This window comes from Neomonachus schauinslandi, chromosome 11, assembly GCF_002201575.2.
Source record: "Neomonachus schauinslandi chromosome 11, ASM220157v2, whole genome shotgun sequence".
NCBI lineage: Eukaryota > Metazoa > Chordata > Mammalia > Carnivora > Phocidae > Neomonachus > Neomonachus schauinslandi.
The window spans coordinates 54,274,824-54,297,471 of NC_058413.1; the positions used below are offsets into that span (position 1 = coordinate 54,274,824).

General features: G+C 39.2%; 1 protein-coding gene across 1 annotated transcript in view; it reads right to left on the reverse strand.

Annotated features, from left to right (window-relative positions):
- PGM2L1 (phosphoglucomutase 2 like 1) overlaps positions 1 to 14,806 on the reverse strand; it is a 53,321-nt gene extending 38,515 nt beyond the window's left edge. The window contains exon 1 of the mRNA XM_021704668.1: positions 14,696 to 14,806. Within this exon, the coding sequence (XP_021560343.1) occupies positions 14,696 to 14,806 (111 nt within the window). The remainder of the gene's footprint in view (positions 1 to 14,695) is intronic.
- Between the last annotated feature and the right edge of the window lie 7,842 nt (positions 14,807 to 22,648).

Consider the following 22,648-nt stretch of genomic DNA (forward strand, 5'->3'; position numbering starts at 1 on the left):
CTTAACCAACTGAGCCACCCAGGCACCCCTCTCAGTATATTTTTAATAGTAATTCCACGAGGCATCTACCCAAGAGAAATGAAACATATTCACACAAAGACCTGTAAATGAATTTTAATGGTAGATTTATTCTTAACAGTTGAAACCTATTGTCCATCAACTGGTGAATGAATAAAGAAATTGTACATCCATAAAACGGAATAACATTTAGCAATAAAAAGGAATAAACTGCTGAAATATACAACAAAACGGATAAATCTCACAAACATTTTGTTAAGTGAAGGAAGCTAGACACAAAAAGTCTACCTATTGTATGATTTTTGTAAAGGCAAACTATAGGAACAGTAAAGAACTATTACAACTCAACAATAAAAAGACAACCCAATTTAAAACGGGGCAAAGGAGGGTGCCTGGGTGGCTCAGACGGTTGAGTGTTTGACTTTGGCTCAGGTCATGATCTTGGGGTCCTGGGATCAAGCCCCTGGAATGAGCTCCTGGAATGAGCCCGGCAGGATCCCTGCTCAGCAGGGAGTCTGCTTCTCCCTCTCCCTCTGACCCTCCCGCACCCCTGCTCGTGCTCTCTAATAAAATCTTTAAAAAAATAAAATAAAAAGGGGCAAAAGATTCACTAAAGAAGACATATAAATAGCCAATTACCTATAATAAGTATTGATTCATGCTACAATATGGATGAACTTTAAAAATGTGCTAAGTGGGCGCCTGGGTGGCTCAGTCGGTTAAGCGACTGCCTTCGGCTCAGGTCATGATCCTGGAGTCCCGGGATCGAGTCCCGCATTGGGCTCCCTGCTCGGCAGGGAGTCTGCTTCTCCCTCTGACCCTCCTCCCTCTCGTGCTCTCTGTCTCTCATTCTCTCTCGCAAATAAATAAATAAAATCTTTAAAAATGTGCTAAGTAAAAGAAGGCAGACACAAAGGAGGCCACATACAACAACAGTATGCTTCCATTTATAGGAAAGGTCCAGAATAGGCAAGTGTAGACTGATGAGTGGTTGTCCGGAGCTGGGGTGGGGGAGGAGGAATGGGAAGTGACTACTAATGGGTATGGGGTTTCTTTCTGGGATGATTGCAATGTTTGGGAATTAGTGGTGACAACTGCACAGCCTTTTGAATATACCAAAACCCACTGAATTATACATCTTAAAATGGTGAATTTTATTTCATGTTATGTGAATTATATCTCAATTAACAAAAACAATAGGACAAAATTAGATCAGTGGTTGACAGGGGTGGGAACAAGGAGATTCACTACAAAAGGGGCAGGAGGGAACTTTTTGCAGTGATACAAATGCTCTTTGATTGTGATGTTGGTTATGCAATTATATATACTTTTCAAAATTCATTAAATGGAACACTTAAAGGAACGAAATTTACTGTCAATTATGTAAATGTAAATTATACCTCAGTAAGTCTGACTTAAAAAAAAAGTATATAGAAAAGCCCTAAAGCTGAGGTTGAAGCAGAGGAAATATGTATAAATACAGATGCATAGTGTTTTACATTATAAAGTAGGAATTAATAACAAACAATATTAGGTGGTTTTTTTCAATTCCCTTTATAAAACATTCGAAAAATATAATGGAATGTTAAAAATACAATATTTGAAAGATACGTGAATTCTCTTTATGAAGCAGTTTTTTTTTTTTAAAGACATACAAATTACAAAAATAAATTCAAGGGTGCGAGTTGTACTGTAGTAGAATATCAACTCTCTTACTATTAAGTTTTTCCTGAGAATTATGTAAAAGTTCCTTGATGTTTGGGAGAGAGGACATTTAAATCATTAATTCTATGTAACTATGAATCTAATTTTACAGAAACCACAAATGAAACTTACTATCTTTGTAAAATATGACATTTCTATTCAATGAACATCTTAGGCTGTATTTGATGTTATTTTATTGTTGACTTGCATTATAAAAAACAAAATACCTCAATTTTGATTTGAGTGTTTTCAGGCTTTGAAATAGTTTTGACTAAGTGATTTCTTTTTTTTTTAAAGGAGCTGTTTAGCTTTCAGGGTTATCTTTACTTTGATTAAATGAAAAACAAAGCTATTTTTCAAGCAAACAGGAAATTTAGACAAAACTCCAGTATTCTTAGATATGCCTTGGCTACTTTGGGGAAAGGTGGAAGGGGAGGAGAATGGGATCAGTAAAGTGGATATGGGAATTTAAACTGAACCTGTAATTTATTTCTTTAGAAAGGAGATCTGATTCAAACTCAGCAAAATATTATAACAAAATAGGAGATGTTTATCATTCTCCCTGTTTTTAAAAAGGAGAGGTCAATTTGTTAAAAAAGGCTCATTACTTCTTTCTGTTGGAAGGCTCTATAATCATCCTAATGTAAAACTTTGTTATCCATAATTCTAGAATAGTCTCCAGGATCACATCTCCAACCCATCTCATCCTAATTACATACTGCCAGACTAATCAGCCAAGAACCAACAATAGAGTCCAATTCTGGTTACATCAAATATAAAGGTCAGGTAGGGTGGGAATCGGATCCCAAAGGCCAGAGATCAAAATCTTTTCAGATTTAAATACTCTCCATTTCTCTGAGCCCCCGAGTTTATATATAGGGTTAAAAAATGGGAATAACTACCTCAAACAATCCTTGAAGGATTAAAAGAGATTTTTTTTTTTTACATGAAAGCATCTACTAACACATCTGGCAAATGATCACTCAATAAACAAGAGATTTCCTTTTTCCTTTACGTAATCTTTTTCTTTTTAGAATTTTTTTAAAAATTTATTCATTTGAGAGAGAGAGGGCGAATGAGGGCAGGAGCAGGGGGAGGGTCACTGGGAGAGGGAGAAGCAAACTCCCCGCTGAGCAGGGAGCCCCACCCTGGGATCTAGTTCTGGGCCAAATGCAGACACCTCCCAGGCGCCCCTCCTTTAAGTAATCTTCACTGCCACAGCAGTCCAACACATGTGCTACACTTGAGCTAAAAAAAAAAAAACTTCATTACTCTTGCACACTACCCATCCAGTTTCATTTCCCTGAACAGTTTCGTTTTCCACTTTATTCTTCTATTTCTCCCACCTTAAATTTTCTGTCCCCATATTCATCATCTATTTCTACCCTATTTATCCTTCAAGACACAGCTAAAATTCTACTGCTTATGTAGTCTTCCTGACTTTGAATTTCTATGGCTCTTAAAAAGCAGCGTCAGATAGTTGACCATTAATTGTTCTTTATTTGTATCTTATTTTTTTTTTAAGTAGGCTCCACACCCAGCACAGAGCCCAGTGCAGGACTTGAACTCAAGACCCAGAGATCAAGACTTGAGCTGAGATGAAGAGTCAGACACTTAACCAACTGAGCCACCCAGGCGCCCTCTTTATTTGTATTTTAAATATTATTATTAAACATTTTCCTACTTCAAAAAAATACTAATAATACAGATAAAGCTAAACACGTCTTTGACTATTACCCTCAGTCCCAGGCCCATTCTGTAGGGGGAGCCAGTAATGTTGTGATGCATCCTTCCAGACCTTTACTGGCATCTACATATGTATAGCTATGTAGTTTTGCTCTCTCTCTTTTTATTTTATATATCTGGTATCGAATTGCACACAATGTTCTATAACTTGATTATTCACTTAATATATCTTGGAGATCCTTTCAATACATATAGATCTGTATTTGTTTTGTTCTGTACATTAAGATATACAGCATGATGGTTTAGTTTATATATACAATCGACCCTTGAACAACACAGGTTTGAACTGAGCAGGTCCACTTACATGCAGATTTTTTTCAGTAAAGTCAGTACAGAATTATGAATGTACTTTCTCTTCTTTGTGATTTTCTTAATAACATTTTCTTTTGTCTAGCTTACTTTATTGTAAGAATACATTTTATAATACATATATAAAGTATGTGTTAATCAACTGTTTATGTTATCGGTAAGGCTTCTGGTCAAAAGTAGGCTATTATTAAGTTTTTTGGAAGTCAAAAGTTACATGAAGGTTTTTGACTGCTTGGGGTGTTGTCGCCCCAACCTTCATGCTATTCAAGGTATTGTGAAATGACTGGCACAATAGGTTTAGTTAACATCCATCATCTTATATAGATACAACAAAAGGAAAAAATTTTCTCTTTGTGAGAAATTTCTTTTTTTAAGAGATTTATTTATTTTAGAGAGAGAGAGAGTAGGGGGAGGGGCAGAGGGAGAGGGAGTGGAAAAGAATCTAAGCAGATTCCCCACTGAGCATGGAGCCCAAGGTAGGGCTCAATATCACGACCTCGAGATCATGACCTGAGCCGAAACCAAGAGTCGGATGCTCAACCAACTGAGCCACCCAGGTGCCCCTACAATCTACTTTCTTAAAAATTTTCCAATATATCATACAGCAGTGTAAACTATAATTATATTGTCTATTACATCCCTAGTACTTACTTATATTATAACCAGAAGTTTATACCCTTTGACCACCTTCCTCTAATTCTGCATACACAACCCCCATTTGGTAACCACAAATCTGATCTAGGAGTTTGGTGTGTTTTTTGGTCTTTTGGGTTTTTTTTTTAGATTCCACATGTAAGTAAGATCATATAGTCTTTGTCTTTCTTGTCTATCTTATTTCCCTTTAGCATAATGCCTTCAAGTTCCATCTATGTTGTCACAAATGGTAGTGTTCTCTCATTTTTTATGCTTGAATAATATTCCATGGTATATCTATACCACAACTTCTTTATCCATTCATCCCTGATCTAGTGTATTCAACTGTTGCAGTGTTCCAATTTGTTTATCCTTTCCCCTTTGGTGGGCATTTAGGTTTTTTCTAAATTTTACCTGTATAAATAATGAAACATTTCAGAGGAAAAATGACATGAGAAAAATGTGAAGCAGAAACCACAAAATAAAACCATTATTTACATTAAAGAGATTTTCTGGTTAGCTGAAAGTTAAAAGGCCTACGGATCTGAGAAGCATAGGATTTTCCATTTACATTATAATTTTAATATTCTTTTGGGCATTTAATACGACCATGTCATAGTTTTGTTTGGTAAGATCCAGCGCTCACTAAATTATCTGGTGTAAAGGATCTCAGGCAGGATTAGATATAGTACCCACCTGTCTATATTCTTTTCCACCAGAAAAATATTATTTTCTCCATCAACTCCCAACACCAGAGGGCAGCAGCCTTAGTACTAGCTGGTAATAGAAACTGACTAATGAAAAAATATTTTAGTAAAATCTGCACTAAATTACTAATCAACCTTTCATTTTGGGGAAAATATATCTATGAAAAACAAACAGACACATGAAATACGTAAAAACAATTAAACAAGCAAATCATGCTGTCTCTCCAAGAGGATGAAAGAAGTCTAATTTAGATAATCCAGGGAGGGACTATGAAAATCTGAAATGGTGAAATATAATACTTATATTCTTTGCTTAGTTCAATATATTTTACAAGTAAAATCTGAAAGAACCAAATGAAGACAAATTCCTTTTCATTAGGTTCTCTAGGCTCTCTCAGCTTTTTTAAATAGGAGGAAAGAAAGAGGGAAAATAATTTTTGATCAAAGATATATCCACGTAGGCTTTCTAATGGTCCTGTAGAAAACGTGAAGGAACTAAACAAAAATCCTTTATGAAAGAAAAGATAGGGCAAAGAGAACCCCCAAATAAAAAGCAGAAGAAGCCAGTCTACCTATTTTGAAAATTTCAGGTGGGAAAGAAGGATGTGCTTTCAAATATGAATCCTTTCCCTTTGAAGTACATATATATTCTTTAAATTCATAGACTTTACTTTTTTTAAACTTTTTTTTATTATTATTTTTTTTTTAAGATTTTTTTTATTTATTTATTCATGAGAGATAGAGAGAGAGAGAGAGGCAGAGGCAGAGGCAGAGGGAGAAGCAGGCTCCCCGCGGAGCAGGGAGCCCGATGCGGGACTCGATCCCAGGACCCTGGGATCATGACCTGAGCTGAAGGCAGATGCTTAACCGACTGAGCCACCCAGGCGTCCCAACTTTTTTTTATTATTAAGTAAACTCTACCCCACAATGTGGGGCTGAAACTCATGACCCCGAGATCAAGAGTCACACGCTACTGACTGAGCCACCCAGGCATCCTCACCCTAGACTTTACTTTTTACAACAGTTTTAGGTTACAGAAAATTGAGCAGATAGTACAAGGAGTTCCCTTCAGTTTCCCCTGTTGTGAACATCTTGTATTAGTATGGTACACTTTTTGTAATTGATCCAATACTGATCCAATACTACAAACTGAAGTCCATAGTTTAGGTATGGGTTTTGATAAATACATAATGTATTACACATTACAGTATCATACAAGAATAGCTTTACTGCTCTAAAAATCCTTTGTGCTCCATCTACTCCCTCCTTTTCCCTGGTAATTTTCAGAATGACATATAGTTGGAGTCATACAGTATGTAGCTTTTTTAGAATGGCGTCTTTCATTAAGTAGTAAGTGAAGTTTCTTAACTGTGTTTTTGTGGCTTGATGGCTTACTTCTTTTTGTGGCTTAATAACTCATTTTAAAAAAAAATCAGTAAATAATATTCTACTGTATGGATGTACCAAGGGTTGTTTACCCATTCACCTACTGAAGGACATCTTGATTGCTTCCAGTTTTAGTACATTTTTAATTTGAAAAAAATAATAGTTTCAGTTGAAGATGAAAGACTCAAATGCTTGTCTCCTCTTCTTCCTGAGAATTTTTAAAATGACAGTAAAGGTATAAAAGGGCTAAACCACTAATGCAAAAAGAACTGGGGAAGGGGTCAATGGGTACTGAGGAGTAGATGAAATTTCAACATATTTCCGAAAGACAGAAAGTAGCATGAAACAAAGCACAGTACGCCAAAACCCTATTTATGCCACTAACATCTACATTTTGTTCCAGCAATCCCACTTCTGGGTATATAGCTGAAAGAACTGAAAGCAGGGTCTTGAGATATTTGCACATCTGTGTTCACAGCAGCACTATTCGCAACAGCCAAGGGGTGGATGCAACCCAAATGTCCATTGATGGATGAATGGATAAAAAAATATGGTATACCCTATTATTCAGCCTTATAGAAGGAAATCCTGTCACAGGCTACAACATGATGAACCTTAAAGACATTATGCTAAGTGAAATAAACCAGTCACAAAAAGACAACTACTCTATGATTCTCTTTCATATCTCTTTATATGAAGTATCTAAAGTAGTCAAGGGCGCCTGGCTCAGTCGTTAAGCGTCTGCCTTCTGCTCGGGTCATGATCCCAGGGTCTCGGAATCGAGCCCCGTGATGGGCTCCCTGCTCAGCGGGAAGCCTGCTTCTCCCTCTCCCACCCACCCTGCTTGGGTTCCCTCTCTTGCTGTGTCTCTCTCTGTCAAATAAATAAATAAATAAAATCTTATAAATAAATAAATAAAGTAGTCAAAATCATAGAAACAGAGTAGAATGGTGGTTACCAGGGACTGGGGGGAGGGGCAAAAGGGGACTTACATAATCGGTGGGTTTCAGACTTGCAAGATGAAAAAGTTCTAGAGATCCATTTCACAACAATGTGAATATAATTAACACTACTGAGCCGTACACTTAAAAATGGTTAAGATGGTGGGGCACCTGGGTGGCTCAGTCATTAAGTGTCTGCCTTCGGCTCAGGTCATGTTCCCAGGGTCCTGGGATCGAGTCCCGCATCCCTGCTCAGCGAGAAGCCTGCTTCTTCCTCTCCCACTCCCCCTGCTTGTGTTCCCTCTCTCTCTGTCAAATAAATAAATAAAATCTTTAAAAAATTGGTTAAGATGGTAATTTTATGTTATGTGTTTTTTCACCACAATAAAAAAATAATTAAATCTTGTGTTTTGTCTTCAGGTTGATCCTCAAAATTGAACATAATGTAAACACAAGGTTAAGATCATCTAAATATTGTTCACTGTGAATCCCTGTAGTGGGTGCCCACCTATGTCTCCTTAAGGTATTGAGATCAAAAGGAATTGTTTCTTAAGCTCTATCAATTCATTGTTCAAAATCATGCCATGTTTTCATTTGCTTCATGTTCAAACCATAACTTGCTTACTCAGGTCTTCCTTCCTTTCCTTCTTCCCTCCCTCTTCCCCTCCCTTCTTCTCTGCCATCCGTGGATAACTGCTTTGCTTTTTTTAATGTTGTTGCCAGAAAAACATACCATCTTCACCGTATCACTAACATCTTCCAGCTTTTTATTATTTATGGCATAGACACATTTCTTGAAGCCCAATGTGGATCTAGAGCACGATAGTCATCTGGGATTTCTTCACATTGGAGAAATTCGTCCATGTCAGTGCCAGTGTCCTCTTAAACAAAACGGGCAATTGGGAGCTCTGGATTTGTGAGTTGGGCTTATTGTTCTGTAGACTTTGATAGCACTAAGTACATTATTTAAACTTTTTAAAAAATTACTAAAACATAACCATTGAAATTTAGGAGAGGTAGAGAATCGTGTGAGCTCTGAGTTTTTATAGCATGTATTCGACAAATAATACATAAGTCAAGGACTACTGGTACTAGCATATTATTTAGTCTTTTGATGGTAACCATGAGAATAACTAAAAACAAACAGCTAAAAATGGCTTCTAAGGAGCAAATCAAAAATGAGAAGTGGTTAGGAACATTGTTTCCTATTATGTTCCCTTTTGTACATGCTTATGCATATATTTCTTTGAAATAAATAAAAATGCATTGCAGATGAAATGGTGGAAACTGAGGGGGAAATGTAATAAGTTTGGAAATAAAAAGAAAAAATAAGTTTTATTTCTAAGAAGTAAAATGAATTCAAACCCTTATTTATATGTTAAATTTCTCAGACAGAGGGAGAATGTTGTTGCCAGGGAGACCAAAGCAACTGTTGATCTGCAAATTCAGCTCTTTAAAAAAATTCCATGACATTTATTCTGCAATTACATCCTACTCAGGTTTTACAAAAGCCAATAAAATGGTTTTAATGAAGTCCTTGAACCTGGTGTATGTCACTAACATTTACTAAATATTCAGGTTATAGAGTATAGTGCAATGATCAGAAAACTAGAGTAAAGGTCAGGTAACCTCGAGTCTAGTCCTAACTCTGCGGCTTAAAAGTCATACATCCTTGAGTAAGTCATTTACCTTTCTGAAACTAAGTTTCTTTACTTGTAAAAATGGGGATAACGACTACCTAGTTTGCCTACCATTCAGGGTTGCTGTGAGTATCAAATGAGATTTAGATCATTTTACAAAGTTTGAAACATTACACAAATAAATTCAACTAGTAAGTACTAATATTTCCCCAAATTAATAAAGCCATATGTATTCTGTACTCTTCATTGATTAAAGACCAAATTAATTAGAAAAATGTGAACCAAAAAAAGTAATATAAACTAGTATTGTAAAAATTGGATTGAACTAGGTGGCAGATACAAGCTCTGGTCCAGGCTCTACCACAACTTCTTTAGGTCTCTATACAATGAAATTACACTAGACCACCTTTGTAGAGGTGCTTCTTGGATATATTTTCCATCACACAATGATGATTTAAAAGGGAATTTGTTCACCCCTAGTTTCCTGGGCTATATTTTGCTTGAAAAAGTTTCACTGCTAGATATCTGAAAATCACTGGCTTAAAGTCTTTTATTTCTATTTTCAGGCATTTCATAACCCTAACCTAACCTAACTCATCTTTAGCTTTACATTCTATCCTTTGTCAATAGAGACCTACATTTTGAGACTAGAGTGCTCTACTTACTATTTCTCAAAATGCCATGGCCAATCTCTGCCTGCACATTTTGTCAATACAGAGATGTTGCTGCTCCAGCTGGCTGAACAACGCTGCCCTATATCCTGTCCCACTCCCCAAGCACACATTTACACACCCAAACTTGAGCAGTACTCAGTATCTTGGTTACATCTGCTTTCAAAAAGTTAAAATTTACAGTAGATCAGAAAAAGGTGATAGTTGTCATGTTAAAGAGAATCTGGCTTCTAGGCCAGTCAAGACTTGTCTATAATGTGATAGAATGTATGAAAACATCGAAAGAAAGAAGTAGGAAGAAAGTGGGAGCCTTAGTTAGCCCTAGAGCATAGAAGGGAAAGCGCAGTTTAGAAGAGTCATCTGTGCATTACCTGGAGGAGGAACACCTTGAACCTCGGACTTGTTGGGTACCAGTGGTAGGATAGTCCCATCATAGAAATGGATGCATTTACTTATTACAGGCCAATGATGTTAAACATTTAAGCACGTATCTGAATCCCTGTGATCTGATTTCATGATCACTAAAAATCTTCTGATTCTTTGACTTCCTTGATGGTGCATCTAGGAAATACCCTGACTAGAGACAAATCCACTTATATTACATCTGTACCATAAATTAATAAAATTGCATTCTGAATTCAGACATCAGTTTCAGTTTCTTGAGTAGGGGGACTTCATCCTGAGACAAGACAGACTAACAAAGTCTGAAGGCATAAAAACTGAGGGTCAGATAGGGAACTATAGTAAATTTACCAACAGAATGCCACCCCACAGAAACTATGTGGGATACTCCAGACTGCCCCAACAAAAACCCTGTCTTGTTGCATTATTTTCTTTTTAACACATACATACACCTTTATTTATTCAAGGCCACTAAACACATACTGAATGTGTCTATGACCTCGTCTCTACATACCTTTCCAATAATTTCTCTCTCTGTACCCAAAGCTATAGCAGAAACAAACGTTCTAAGTACACAAAGTTTCTATCTCTGCTTGGAATAGCTCCTCTCTATGTTGGGAAGTCTAAATTTTAACTAATTCTGAAAGTTTAGCACAAATAATACTTTTTTTTTTATGAAGACTTTTTTTTTAAAATTTTTTATTTATTTATTTGACAGAGAGAGACACAGTGAGAGAGGGAACACAAGCAGGGGGAGGGGGAGAGGGAGAAGCAGGCTCCCCGCAGAGCAGGGAGCCCGATGTGGGACTTGATCCCAGGACCCTGGGATCATGACCTGAGCTGAAGGCAGTCGCTTAACCGACTGAGCCACCCAGGCGCCCTTCATGAAGACTTTTCTAAATCCACCACCCTACCAAGGCTAAAACTAGCAATTTTGGTGATCTAGGCAGAGTCATTGAGAATCAGCCACATTTGATAGGTTCCTTTTTTTCACTAAATAGGTATTAATCAGGTATTAAACTCAGTTTCTCTTCTAAAAGACTATATTTGTTGTCAGCATGTAATGTAATAAATGTTGTAATTTTGATCTATTATTTTATCTATTTTCAAGCAAAATAATACCTAATACCTGAGACCTTAGGCTCAGGTCTGCACTCTAAATTTCAGTGCCCTGGGATATAGCCTAGGTTACCCACACTATCAATCTACAGTAAATACACCTTTGTTTACCAATTAAAAGTATTATTTCCCATTATGAGCGGGATCAATTATTATTTTTATTAAATAATTATTTAATATTTATTCCTTGATTAAGGGCACTTATTACTTGCTCCCTTTGTGAGCTTTTGTTTAATTTTCCCTTCTATGTTCTCTAAAGACATAATTCCTATCTATCTCATTTTTGTATTTTCCACAGGCTTTTAGCTAGTATTTTATATAGAGAGGGCACTTTAAATATAATTTAAGAATTTCTCTTCCATTTTCAGTGAAGGCTCCCCTCAGTCTTTTTATATGTATCCCATGTTATAAAGTCTTCCTTGATCATCCCAGTCCACAGGTCACTCCTTACTTTTGAATTCCTATAAGGACTGCCTATAAAACATTTAATTGCCACCAATACTGCCCTAGTGTTATCTTTTTGTGTTTATATGCATTTTATAGTCTTTTTATATTTCCATACATCCCAATATCTAGGCACAGGATAGACAATTAATAAATATTAATTCATTCAACCAATCTTCTAAAAAAAAATCAGTGAAGGACTCGTTAGGAAAAGTATAGTCAAAACTCGTACCTAAAAAGAACAAAAGATCTCAACCATGGCAATGAAAACAAATTCCTATTGTTGGGATCAAAAGCTTTGACATACACAGTAGTTACTAGTAAATTAAATTGTGTTGGAATTCTACAAGTATTTTCAAATTTCATGAATCTTCCTTTCTCTTCAAGGACACATAAGTGTCCAACAACATTCATTTCCTGAAAATACCAATGAAAGCAGATGGCTTTTTTCTTTTTTTTAAAGATTTTTTATTTTTTATTTGACAGAGAGAGAGTACAAACGGGGAGCGGCAGGCAGAGACAGAGGGAGAGGGAAAAGCAGGCTCCCTGCTGAGCAGGGGCTCAGTCCCAGGACTGAGATGTGGGGCTCAATCCCAGGACCCCGGGATCATGACGGGAGCCGAAGGCAGATGCTTAACCATCTGAGCCACCCAGGCGCCCCGAAAGCAGATGGCTTTAAGCAAAAATGATTAACCATATTAAACAGATAAGGTTATCATTCATTTGTAATTTGTCAGGTTTCTTTTTTTTTTTTTAAAGATTTTATTTATTTATTTGAGAGAGAGAGAGAGAAAGAGCACAAGAGGGGGGAGCGGGATAGGGAGAAGCAGACTCCCCGCTGAGCAGGTAGCCCGATGCGTTCCGATCCCAGGACTCCAGGATCATGACCTGAGCCGAAGGCAGTCGCTTAACCAACTGAGCCACCCAGGCGCCCTTGGTCAGGTTTCCATGCTGAAGACATTTATATAGTCAGCTTGTAGTACATTTGTTTTTATTGTATGCTAAGCTGACCTCTGACAAATGGCTTTAAAGTTATTTGCTTTTTACACATCCTTATGGTAATTAATGGGATATCACAAATTCTGCACACTTGACTTAAAAAAATGTATCTAGGGATGCCTGGGTGGCTCAGTCGGTTAAGCGTCTGCCTTTGGCTCAGGTCATGATCCCAGGGTCCTGGGATGGAGTCCCGCATCGCATCAGGCTCCTTGCTCAGTGGGGAGCCTGCTTCTCCCTCTGCCTGCCCCTCCCCCCGCTCATACTCTCTCTCTGACAAATAAAAACTTAAAAAAAATATATATCTATATGGTCAAATCCTTTAATAAGGAAGTTATTTCTTTAATTTGGTATGTGAATCAGAACACTCTAGAGTCTTCCCACTCCAAGTGTGGTCCACAGACCTGCAGCATTGGTATCACCTGGGAGCTCATTCTTGAGGCAGAATCTCATACCCTACCCCAGGCCTACTAAATGTGAATCTCCATTTTAGATCCCCAGGTGATCTGCAAGCACTTTACGGTTTAAGAAGCACTGGTTTAGACTCTAGAGGAAGAAGAGAATATCTAAGATGCATATGACCAAGTAACAGTAACTAACTTATTGTAATTACTTATTTGTTGGTCTTATCTGCTAACTGAAGGCTTGTTGAGGGCAGAACCCCTTCTATTTCCTCACCACTAGTATTTATTCCTAACAGGCTCAGAAAACATTACCCAATGCTCAATAAATATTTTTTGCTAAATGCATTAATGACCAAGCAAAGTGAAAATAAGACTTTTTCAGAAAGCGAATCCTTTAGGAAATTCTTTTGTACATGATTTCACATACTGCCATACTAATTCCTTAATTCACTATTATTAATTCCATTTTAAATACGTTGCCTTCTCTACTTGAACAAATACATTTAATGCACTTGACAAAGCAAAAGCTTGGATCATGTTCCTCTGTTGGAGACATCAGCGGCCTCTTCCACAAGTGAGAGAGCTGCATTTTAACTCTGGCTTTCACAGATCATCCCATATGCCTGCACATAATGAAATCACCCCAACAACTTGGAGGGGGTGGCAGAAGTAGAGGAGGAAAAGGAATGGGTGAAGCAAGGGGCGCCTGGGTGGCTCAGTCGTTAAGCGTCTCCCCTCGGCTCAGGTCATGATCTCAGGGTTCTGGGATTGAGCCCCGCATCGGGCTCCCAGCTCAGCGGGAAGCCTGCTTCTCCTTCTCCCGCTCCCCCTCCTTGTGTTCCTGCTCTCGCTCTCTCTCTCTCTGTCAAATAAATAAATAAATAAATAAAATCTTAAAAAAAAAAAAAGGAATGGGTAAGGCAAAAACACTTCCGTATCAGGAACATCAAATGAAACCATGAAAACACGATTCTTTGAACAGGATACTTCCAGAAAATAACTCTCGGCAAGGGAAATATAGAGGTAAGAGAACTCTTACCTTTCTCAAGAGCAAAAGGTGATTAACTAGAGAATACCAGGGAGTGATAAAAGACCAGCGACTACCTAGCGACGGAAGGTGGAAACACACCAGACCAGAAGTAAACCGAAGAGCGGTTAGAGACATCTAAAAAGGGTACCAAAAACCACTTTCAGGTATGCAGAGAAGGAAATCAAGGGAGAAGAAAGGAAATAGCTCTATGAAGCGTTTAACTTACGATGATGATATTAATAATAATTTTTTGAGAGAGCGAGAGACAACGCGCACTTGAAAGGCGGGGGGTGGGTGAGAAAGGGAGACTGCAATCCCGCGCACTGCAAAAGGAAGAGACTACTGGCAGCCCGGCTCAGACGGTCCCGGGGAGGAAGCCCAAGCATAGGTGGGTGGCAACGCCCGGCTCCGCTGGTCCCCGCCCGGTGGCTTGAGCCATCTCCTCTGCAGCCTGCCGAGCACCGGGTGGGGACGGGAAAAGGCGGACTGCTTGTGGGAGGGCGTGCGGGAGGACAGGGCGGATGCCGGGCTGACCAGGTACCCACCTTATCCCAACGGAGCCACTGTCCGATGGCCGTGTCTAGCTGAGGATCCCCGGTGTGGTAGGGGGTGTGGAGCAGGTTGGAGTTCAGGTCCCCCTCTGCATTTTCAGCCATGGCAGCCAGACTGGGGTGTGAGGGCCTGGGGGGTCAGCGAAGACACTGGTTTGGGGGGGGCTGAGATGCGCTCACCAGGGTTCTGACGCCCCCTCCTCACTGAAGGGCATCGGAAACCTACCAACCGCAGGGTGTCTGAGCCAGCTCCTGCTGCAGCTTTGGAGAAGCAGGAGAGAGGGGGGATGCGGCCGCCCGCTCCCACCAAACCAGCTCCGGGTCTCTTTCTGTGCGAACGGACTGAGGCGGTCCCACCACGAGAGAACAACAACAGTCCCAGATGTCTGGGTCGTGGCCGCGGCCGCCGCCGCCGCCGCCGCCGCCGCCGCCCTACGCCCCGCCCCACAGGGCCCGCCCCTTCCCGCCCCTGCCGATTTAAGTCGCTGGGGCGTGAGGCACGAGCGGAGAGCGCGCTCCCGTCGCCTCCGCAGTAGTACGAGTTAGAATTCGCTAGGGTGGTGAGGGGTTGGGTTATTTTTTATAATTTGCCACTTGCCATGCGTCCTATCCTTGTTACAGTCCCCACACACTCCCACGCGTCTCCTTTTCTCAACCAGCTGCCATAGCCACCACCAGCACCCCACTTCAGCGATCGCTCCGCGGACCCCCGGCGCGCACGTAGGACCCCTTCTGTCCCCCGTTTCAGCTCGGGGCACGCGCTAGGCGGGAGGGTACAAGGGACTGTTTCCGCACGGCTTCACGGGAATTGTAGTTCTTTTCTTTCTCCGAGATCTGTGGAGGCTGCCGCAAAGACTACAACACCCAGCAGCTCCGCTCCCCCCTTTCCTCAAAGAAAAAAGATCTGCCTCCAGGCTGTTCCGTACGGACACGCCCTGTCCCTGCCCTGCTGCGCAATGTGGCCCTGGAATTAAATTAATTTAAACCTGGACTGATGCAGTGAGGGGACCACTGGTATCCATTTAATGCTTTACAGTTTACGAATCGTGTTCTATCGCTTCAACCATCTTGTGAGGTAGGTGGGCGTGATCTATCCCTATTTTACAAACAAAAGAGGAAAGTGCCCCAGAGTGAAGGGACTTTTTCAAAAGAGGCAGAATTCCTATGTGATGGAACCAGGGTGCCAACCTCGTTTCAGATCTCGTCTGTTGGCAGTTCTTTTTGCTGTTGCAGTGGAGGAGGAGAGAGAACAAGATGAAAGAAAAAATAAACAAGGAAGTTAAGGAGGGAAGATGGGTCAGCATTTAACCATAACACAAGCAACAATGCACAAGCGTCAAAAGAGGGATACAAAGAGAAATGGCAATAGGCAAACGGAGGAAGAGAAGAGATTATTGAAATAATCTTCAATTTCTTCTTACTTTGGCCTCTCTCCTCTGGAACGCTCACCTTGCAAAATCACACAACTTGAGGTCTGGGAGATGCCGGGGAGGGCTTACCTGCCAGACACTCAGGGGCTGCTGATTTTCTTGGTTTGGCCTTCTTAAAATGGCTCTATGAATTTGGCGGAGTATCTTACAGCTCCTTCCCTAGTCAGCTTTTTTGTAAGGAGGGTGTAATAATATTTACAGCATGGCTATACAGTAACAATAAATGGCTTTAGAGTGCTTTCAGGTTCACAGATAAAAGACATAATAAATTCAAAGTATTACTTTCCTTTAACAAGCCATTTACCATAATAAAATCCAAGCCACCGAGGTACAGAAGGATCGTAGTGCCAGTTCCTGAAAAATAACGTGCCACAGTTGGCATTTACAGTCTTTGCTAAGCAGTTGGGTGGTTTCCTTCATGGAATTAGCAGATTCTTTTAATCACACAAGGCCTGGGAAACAACCACATGTCCTGAAAAGAAATTAATCGTTCACTATCATCACCATTACTGTCCATGACAAATGTTAATTAAATATTTACTCTATGCCAAGTATTATGCTAGGAGCTGAGGCTATAAGAAAGTATATAACAAAACTGTTCATTTCAAAAAATAAAATGTGTCTGGGGAGACGGGATATATGTGAGAAAATATAGCCCATGATAAACAGCAAATGCTTGCTGCAGACAACTGTTAAAGAATTCAGTGCCTGAGGTGGTCAATGGAAGCAACAAGCAGCAGGAGCGACAAGCACTAGGCTTTGAGAGACAAAAAATAAGTAGAGAAAAAGGTGGAGGGCATTTCAAACCCATAAACCACTGGTTCTCAAATCTACCTAGGAGTTCATTTAAAATGTGTATTCCTGGTCACTGCCCCAGAGATTCTGAATCAGTACATTGGGATAGGACCTAGGTCCCTACATATTTAACAAATACTATTGATTATGGCATAAATGGCCATAACCTTGCTACACAGAGCAGGTCCTCTTATAAGGTCTTCTGGAAAATACAAAATTTCAGGCCCCATCCCAATTCTACTGAGTCAGAATCTATATTTTAACAAGATCCAATGATGATTTCTACACATATTAAATTTGATAAGCAGTGGTTTTATAAGCCAATTCTTTATTTTTTTTTTAAGATTTTATTTATTTTTTTGACAGAGACACAGCGAGAGCAGGAACACAAGCAGGGGGAGTGGGAGAGGGAGAAGCAGGCTTCCCGCAGAGCAGGGAGCCCGATGTGGGACTCGATCCCAGGACCCTGGGATCATGACCTGAGCCGAAGGCAGACGCTTAACGACTGAGCCACCCAGGCGCCCCAATTCTTAAATTTAATTCAATTCTGAGAAACACTACTAAATCAACAACTTCCAAGAGATGGAATTATATAAGGCAAGCATAAAAGACTGGAGAAATACAAGTTTTAATTCAATACCAGAGTCAACCAGTCCTCAATTTCATCAACAAAATTATGACATACAATGGTTACCAGAAACCTTGCCCAGCATCTTTGGCTTATTGCTTAGGAATTGAGGGGTGACCAAAGAGACCCAGAACTCATCAGATCAAAGAATAGTGTGTAAGTGTGTCCAGAAGAGGGAGTATAATAGTTTTCCTAGTCAGGGAAAGTTCAGAAGCTTTAATTTCTGTTGGAATTTGCCCAGAGTTCTTTTTTTTTTTTAAGTTTTTATTTAAATTTCAGTTAATTAACATACAGTGTAATATTAGTTTCAGGTGTACAGCATAGTGATTCAACATTTCCATATATCACCCCCTGCTCAACACAACAAGTGTACTCCTTAATCCCCATCACCTATTTCACCCATCCCCCCACCCACCTCCCTTCTGGTAACCATTAGTTTGTTCTTTATAGTTAAGAATCTGTTTCTTGGTTTGCCTCTCTTTTTTCTTTTGTTCACTAGTTCTGTTTCTTAAATTCCACATATGAGTGAAATCATAATGGTATTTGTCTTTCTCTGACTGACTTCACTTAGCATAATACTCTCTAGCTCCATCCATGTTTTTGCAAATGGCAAGATTTCATCCTTTTTTTATGGGAATTTGCCCACGGTTCTCTAAATCCGACAACCCTAACTGTGGTTATAAAAGAGAATATCTCTCTTGGTCCTAATATATATATGACCTAATATTTTAGGATCATGATATATATATAACTTACCCTCAAATGGTTCAGAAAAAAATACTGTGTATACACACACACACACAAATGTATTTATATATACACATATATAAACATATATACAAACATAGATAAATAGGAAATAAATCAAATGGGGGAAATTTTAATAATAGGGGAATCTGGGTAAAGGATAGCTGGATAATCTTTGTACTATTTTAATTTGCATTTGGCTTATTGCTTAGGAATTGAGGGGTGACCAAAGAGACCCAGAACTCATCAGATCAAAGAATAGTGTGTAAGTGTGTCCAGAAGAGGGAGTATAATAGTTTTCCTAGTCAGGGAAAGTTCAGAAGCTTTCATTTGAAATTATTTCCAGGGGCGCCTGGGTGGCTTAGTTATTAAGCGTGTGCCTTCAGCTCAGGTCATGATCCCAGGGTTCTAGGATTGAGCCCCGCATCAGGCTCCCTGCTCCGTGGGAAGCCTGCTTCTCCCTCTCCCACTCCCCCTGCTTGTGTTCCCTCTCTCGCTGTGTCTCTCTCTGTCAAATAAATAAAATCTTTAAAAAAAAAAAGAAATTATTTCCAAATTAAAAATTTAAAAGAGAAACCTCAAGTGTATAAGAAATATACATTTATTTATTGTTTTAAAAAATCAAATTAAGAGACTCAAAGCTCTCATTCTGTCAGGGTAGCAAGAAATTAAATTTTCATCAATATCAGAGTCTCCCCTCTCATCCAGGCTTTATATGATACCAGGGAAACAGAGTCGACAGCTCTAATTCATCAAGGTTTCTGCTAACATCTGTATTGTCTAGGGTCATAGTAGTCTCTGGAAGTCTGACAGCTTTCTCCTTGCATACCATTCATAAGCTGTGGTCAGGAAACTTGGTTTTAAGGCTATGAACCCCAAAGCGTCTGTCTAGGTATGGTATATGGTCATCCCCTCAAGCATCTTGCCAATTACTTGAAGTATTGCTACCAAGCAATCTTTAGGGACTCTCTTGCTCTCTCATCACCCTCCTATTTTAAGACTTTAAGTTTTGAGGAAATCTATCATTCTGCTGTGTGATTTCTCTGAAAAGGTAAGTATTTTCTTGTTGCTCATCAAGATACTTGACCTAAACTCTAGTGAACTCTGTATTTAAAAAAAAAAAAAATAGAGTCAATAAAGGAAGTATCTTGTAAACAATTTTCTATTTTCTACTTTTAGCCCTATTACATAAAACTCCAAAGGGACAAAACAACAACAACAAAAAGTGGCTCTCTTTGTGTAAGGTAGGGGGAAGGATGCAGAGCACACTTGGGATTAGGGTGAAGCAAGGCAAAGAACCTAGGGTGCAAAATCTAAGGAGGCGTTCCCTTTCAGGTTTGTGGAAGTACAGGATTGGTGCCTGAGAGTGAGTGCCTTATTACATTTTTTAATTTTTTAATTTTATTTTTATTTTTAATTTTTTAAAGATTTTATTTATTTATTTCAGAGAGAGAATGAGATAGAGAGAGCACATGAGAGGGGGAGGGTCAGAGGGAGAAGCAGACTCCCTGCTGAGCAGGGAGCCCGATGCGGGACTCGATCCCGGGACTCCAGGATCATGACCTGAGCTGAAGGCAGTCGCTTAACCAACTGAGCCACCCAGGTGCCCTTATTACATTTTTTTAAACAGCTTTATTGAGATATAATTCACATAGCAAACAATTCCCCCATTTAAAGTGTACAGTTCTGTTTTTTTTTGTTATATTCATAGTTATGCGCAAACATCACTATAGTCAATTTAAGAATATTTTCATTACCTCAAAAAGAAACCTCAAGTCCTTTAGCTATGAGCCACCTATCACCCTATCCCACTCCCAGGCCTAAGCAACCAGTAATCTGCTTTCTATCTTTGTAGAATTATGGTTGAATAATACTCCAGTGTATGAGTATACTACATTTTGTTGATCTGTTTGTCCATTGATGATGTTTGGGTTGTTTCTGTCTTTTGCTATTATGAATAATGCTGCTACAAATATTCATGTACAGTTTATGTGTGGAATAGGTTTTCATTTCTCTATACCTGTGAATGGATTAGGTGGGCCATGTAGTAACTCTATGTTTAATCATTTGGACCAGCCGGACTGTTTTCCAAAGCAGCTGCACCATTTAAATTCCTACCAGCAGTGTGTGAGGGTTTTCCCACAGATTTTCTAACTCTTGTTATTATCTTACTTTTTGATTCTAGCCATTTTTAAAATTATTTTTTGGGGGGAGAGAAAGAGAGTGCATGGGGGAGGGGGTCGAACAGAGGGAGAGGGAGAGAGAGAATCAAGCAGGCTCCGCACTCAGCGTGGAGCCCAACTCAGGGTTCACTCTCACCACCCTGAGATCACGACCTGAGCTGAAATCAAGAGTCAGACACTTAACTGACTGCGCCACCCAGGCCCCCCAGATTCTAGCCATTTTAGTGACTGTGAAGTGGTATCTTATTGTGGTTTTGATTTGCATTTCCCTGATGACTAGTGACTTGGACATCTTTTCATATGTTTATTGGCCATTTGTATATCATCCTTGGAGAACTATTCACATCTTTTGCCCATTTAAAAAAATTTTTTTTTAAATTTTTGAGTTGTAAGATTTATTTGTATTTCTTGATGTAAGTTCCTGATACAAATCAGATAAATGATTTACAAATATTTCCCCTCATTCTGTGGGCTGTCTTTTTGCATTTCTTTATTTATTACAGAAGTACAGTTGACATTCAGTGTTATATTAGTTTCAGGGGTACAACATAGTGATGTGACAATTTCATGCATTACTCAGTGCTCACCACAATAAATGCAGTCACCATACAACATCATTGCAATGTTATTGACAATATTCCCTATGCTATAATTTTTATCTCTGTAGCTTATTTTGTAACTGAAAGTTTGCAACTCTTAATCCCCTATTTCACCCATCCCCTTACCCCCTGTCTTTTCCCAGTCTTGATGGTGTTGTCTGAAGCAGAAAACTTTTTAGTTTTGAAGAAGTCTGATTTATCTTTTTTTTTTTTTTCTTTTGTTGCTTATATCTAAGAATCCTTTGCCAAGGGGCGCCTGGATGGCTCATTCCATTAAGTGTCTGCCTTTGGCTCAGGTCATGATCCTGCAGTCCTGGGATCGAGCCCTGAGTTGGGCTCCATGGTCAGGGGGGAGTCTGCTTCTCCCTCCCCTCTGACCCTCCCCCCTGCTTGTGCTCTTGCATGCTCTCTCTCTCAAATGAATAAATAAAAAATCTTAAAAAAAAAAAAGAATCCTTTGCCAAATCTAAGGAGATTTTTCCTTTGTTATCTTCTTTTTTTTTTTTTTTAAGTTTTTACTTATGTATTTGAGAGAGAGAGAGAGAGAACACGAGTGGAGGGGGGCAGGGAGGGGCAGAGAGAGAGGGAGAAGCAGGTTCCCCACTGAGCAGAGAGCCCAGTGATGACAGGGGGCTCGGGGCTCAATCCCAGGACCCTGAGATCATGACCTGAGCTGAAGGCAGACACTTAACTGACTGAGCCACCCAGCCATCCCCTCTTTGTTGTCTTCTAAGAGTTTTATAGTTCTAGTTCTTATGTTTAGGTTCTCGGTCTACCTTGAATTAATTTTCGTATATGGTGTGAGGAAGGGATCTAACCTCATTCTTCTGCATGTAGCTATATGAGCTCCATTTGTTGAAAAGACTACTCTTTCCCTACTGGATGGCCTTGGCATTCATGTAGAAAATTAGTTGACTACGGACATACAGATTTAATCTGGACTCTCAATTATATTCCATTGATCTATATGTCTGTCCTTGTGCTAGTACCGCAAGGTCTAGATTACTGTTACTTTGTAGTAAGTTTTGAAATCAGGAAGTATGAGTCCTACTTTGTTCTTTTTCAAGATTGTTTTGACTATTCTAAGTCCCTCACAATTTTAAATAAATTTTACAGTTAGCTTGTCAATTTCTACAAAGAAGTCAGCTGGGGATTCTGTTTGGATGCACTGAATCTATAGATCAGATTGGGCAATATCACCATCTTAACAATGTTAAGTCTTCCAATCTGTGAACATGGGATTTTTTTCTAATTGTAGATCTTCTTTAATATCTTTCAACAATATTCTATAGTTTTCAGAGTGTAAGTTTTAGACTTTTTTGTTAAATTTATTTCTAAGTATTTTATTCTTTTTGATGTCATTGTAAATGGAATTGTCTTAATTTCATTTTTGGATAGCTTATTGCATATATATATAAATACAGTTGGCTTTTGTACATCAATTGCATCCTGAAACCACTGAATTCATTTGTTAGTTCTAATAGTTTTTTATTTAACCTCTTAGGATTTTCTGTATACAAGATCATGTCATCTGTGAATAGATAGTTTTACTTTTTCCTTTCTAA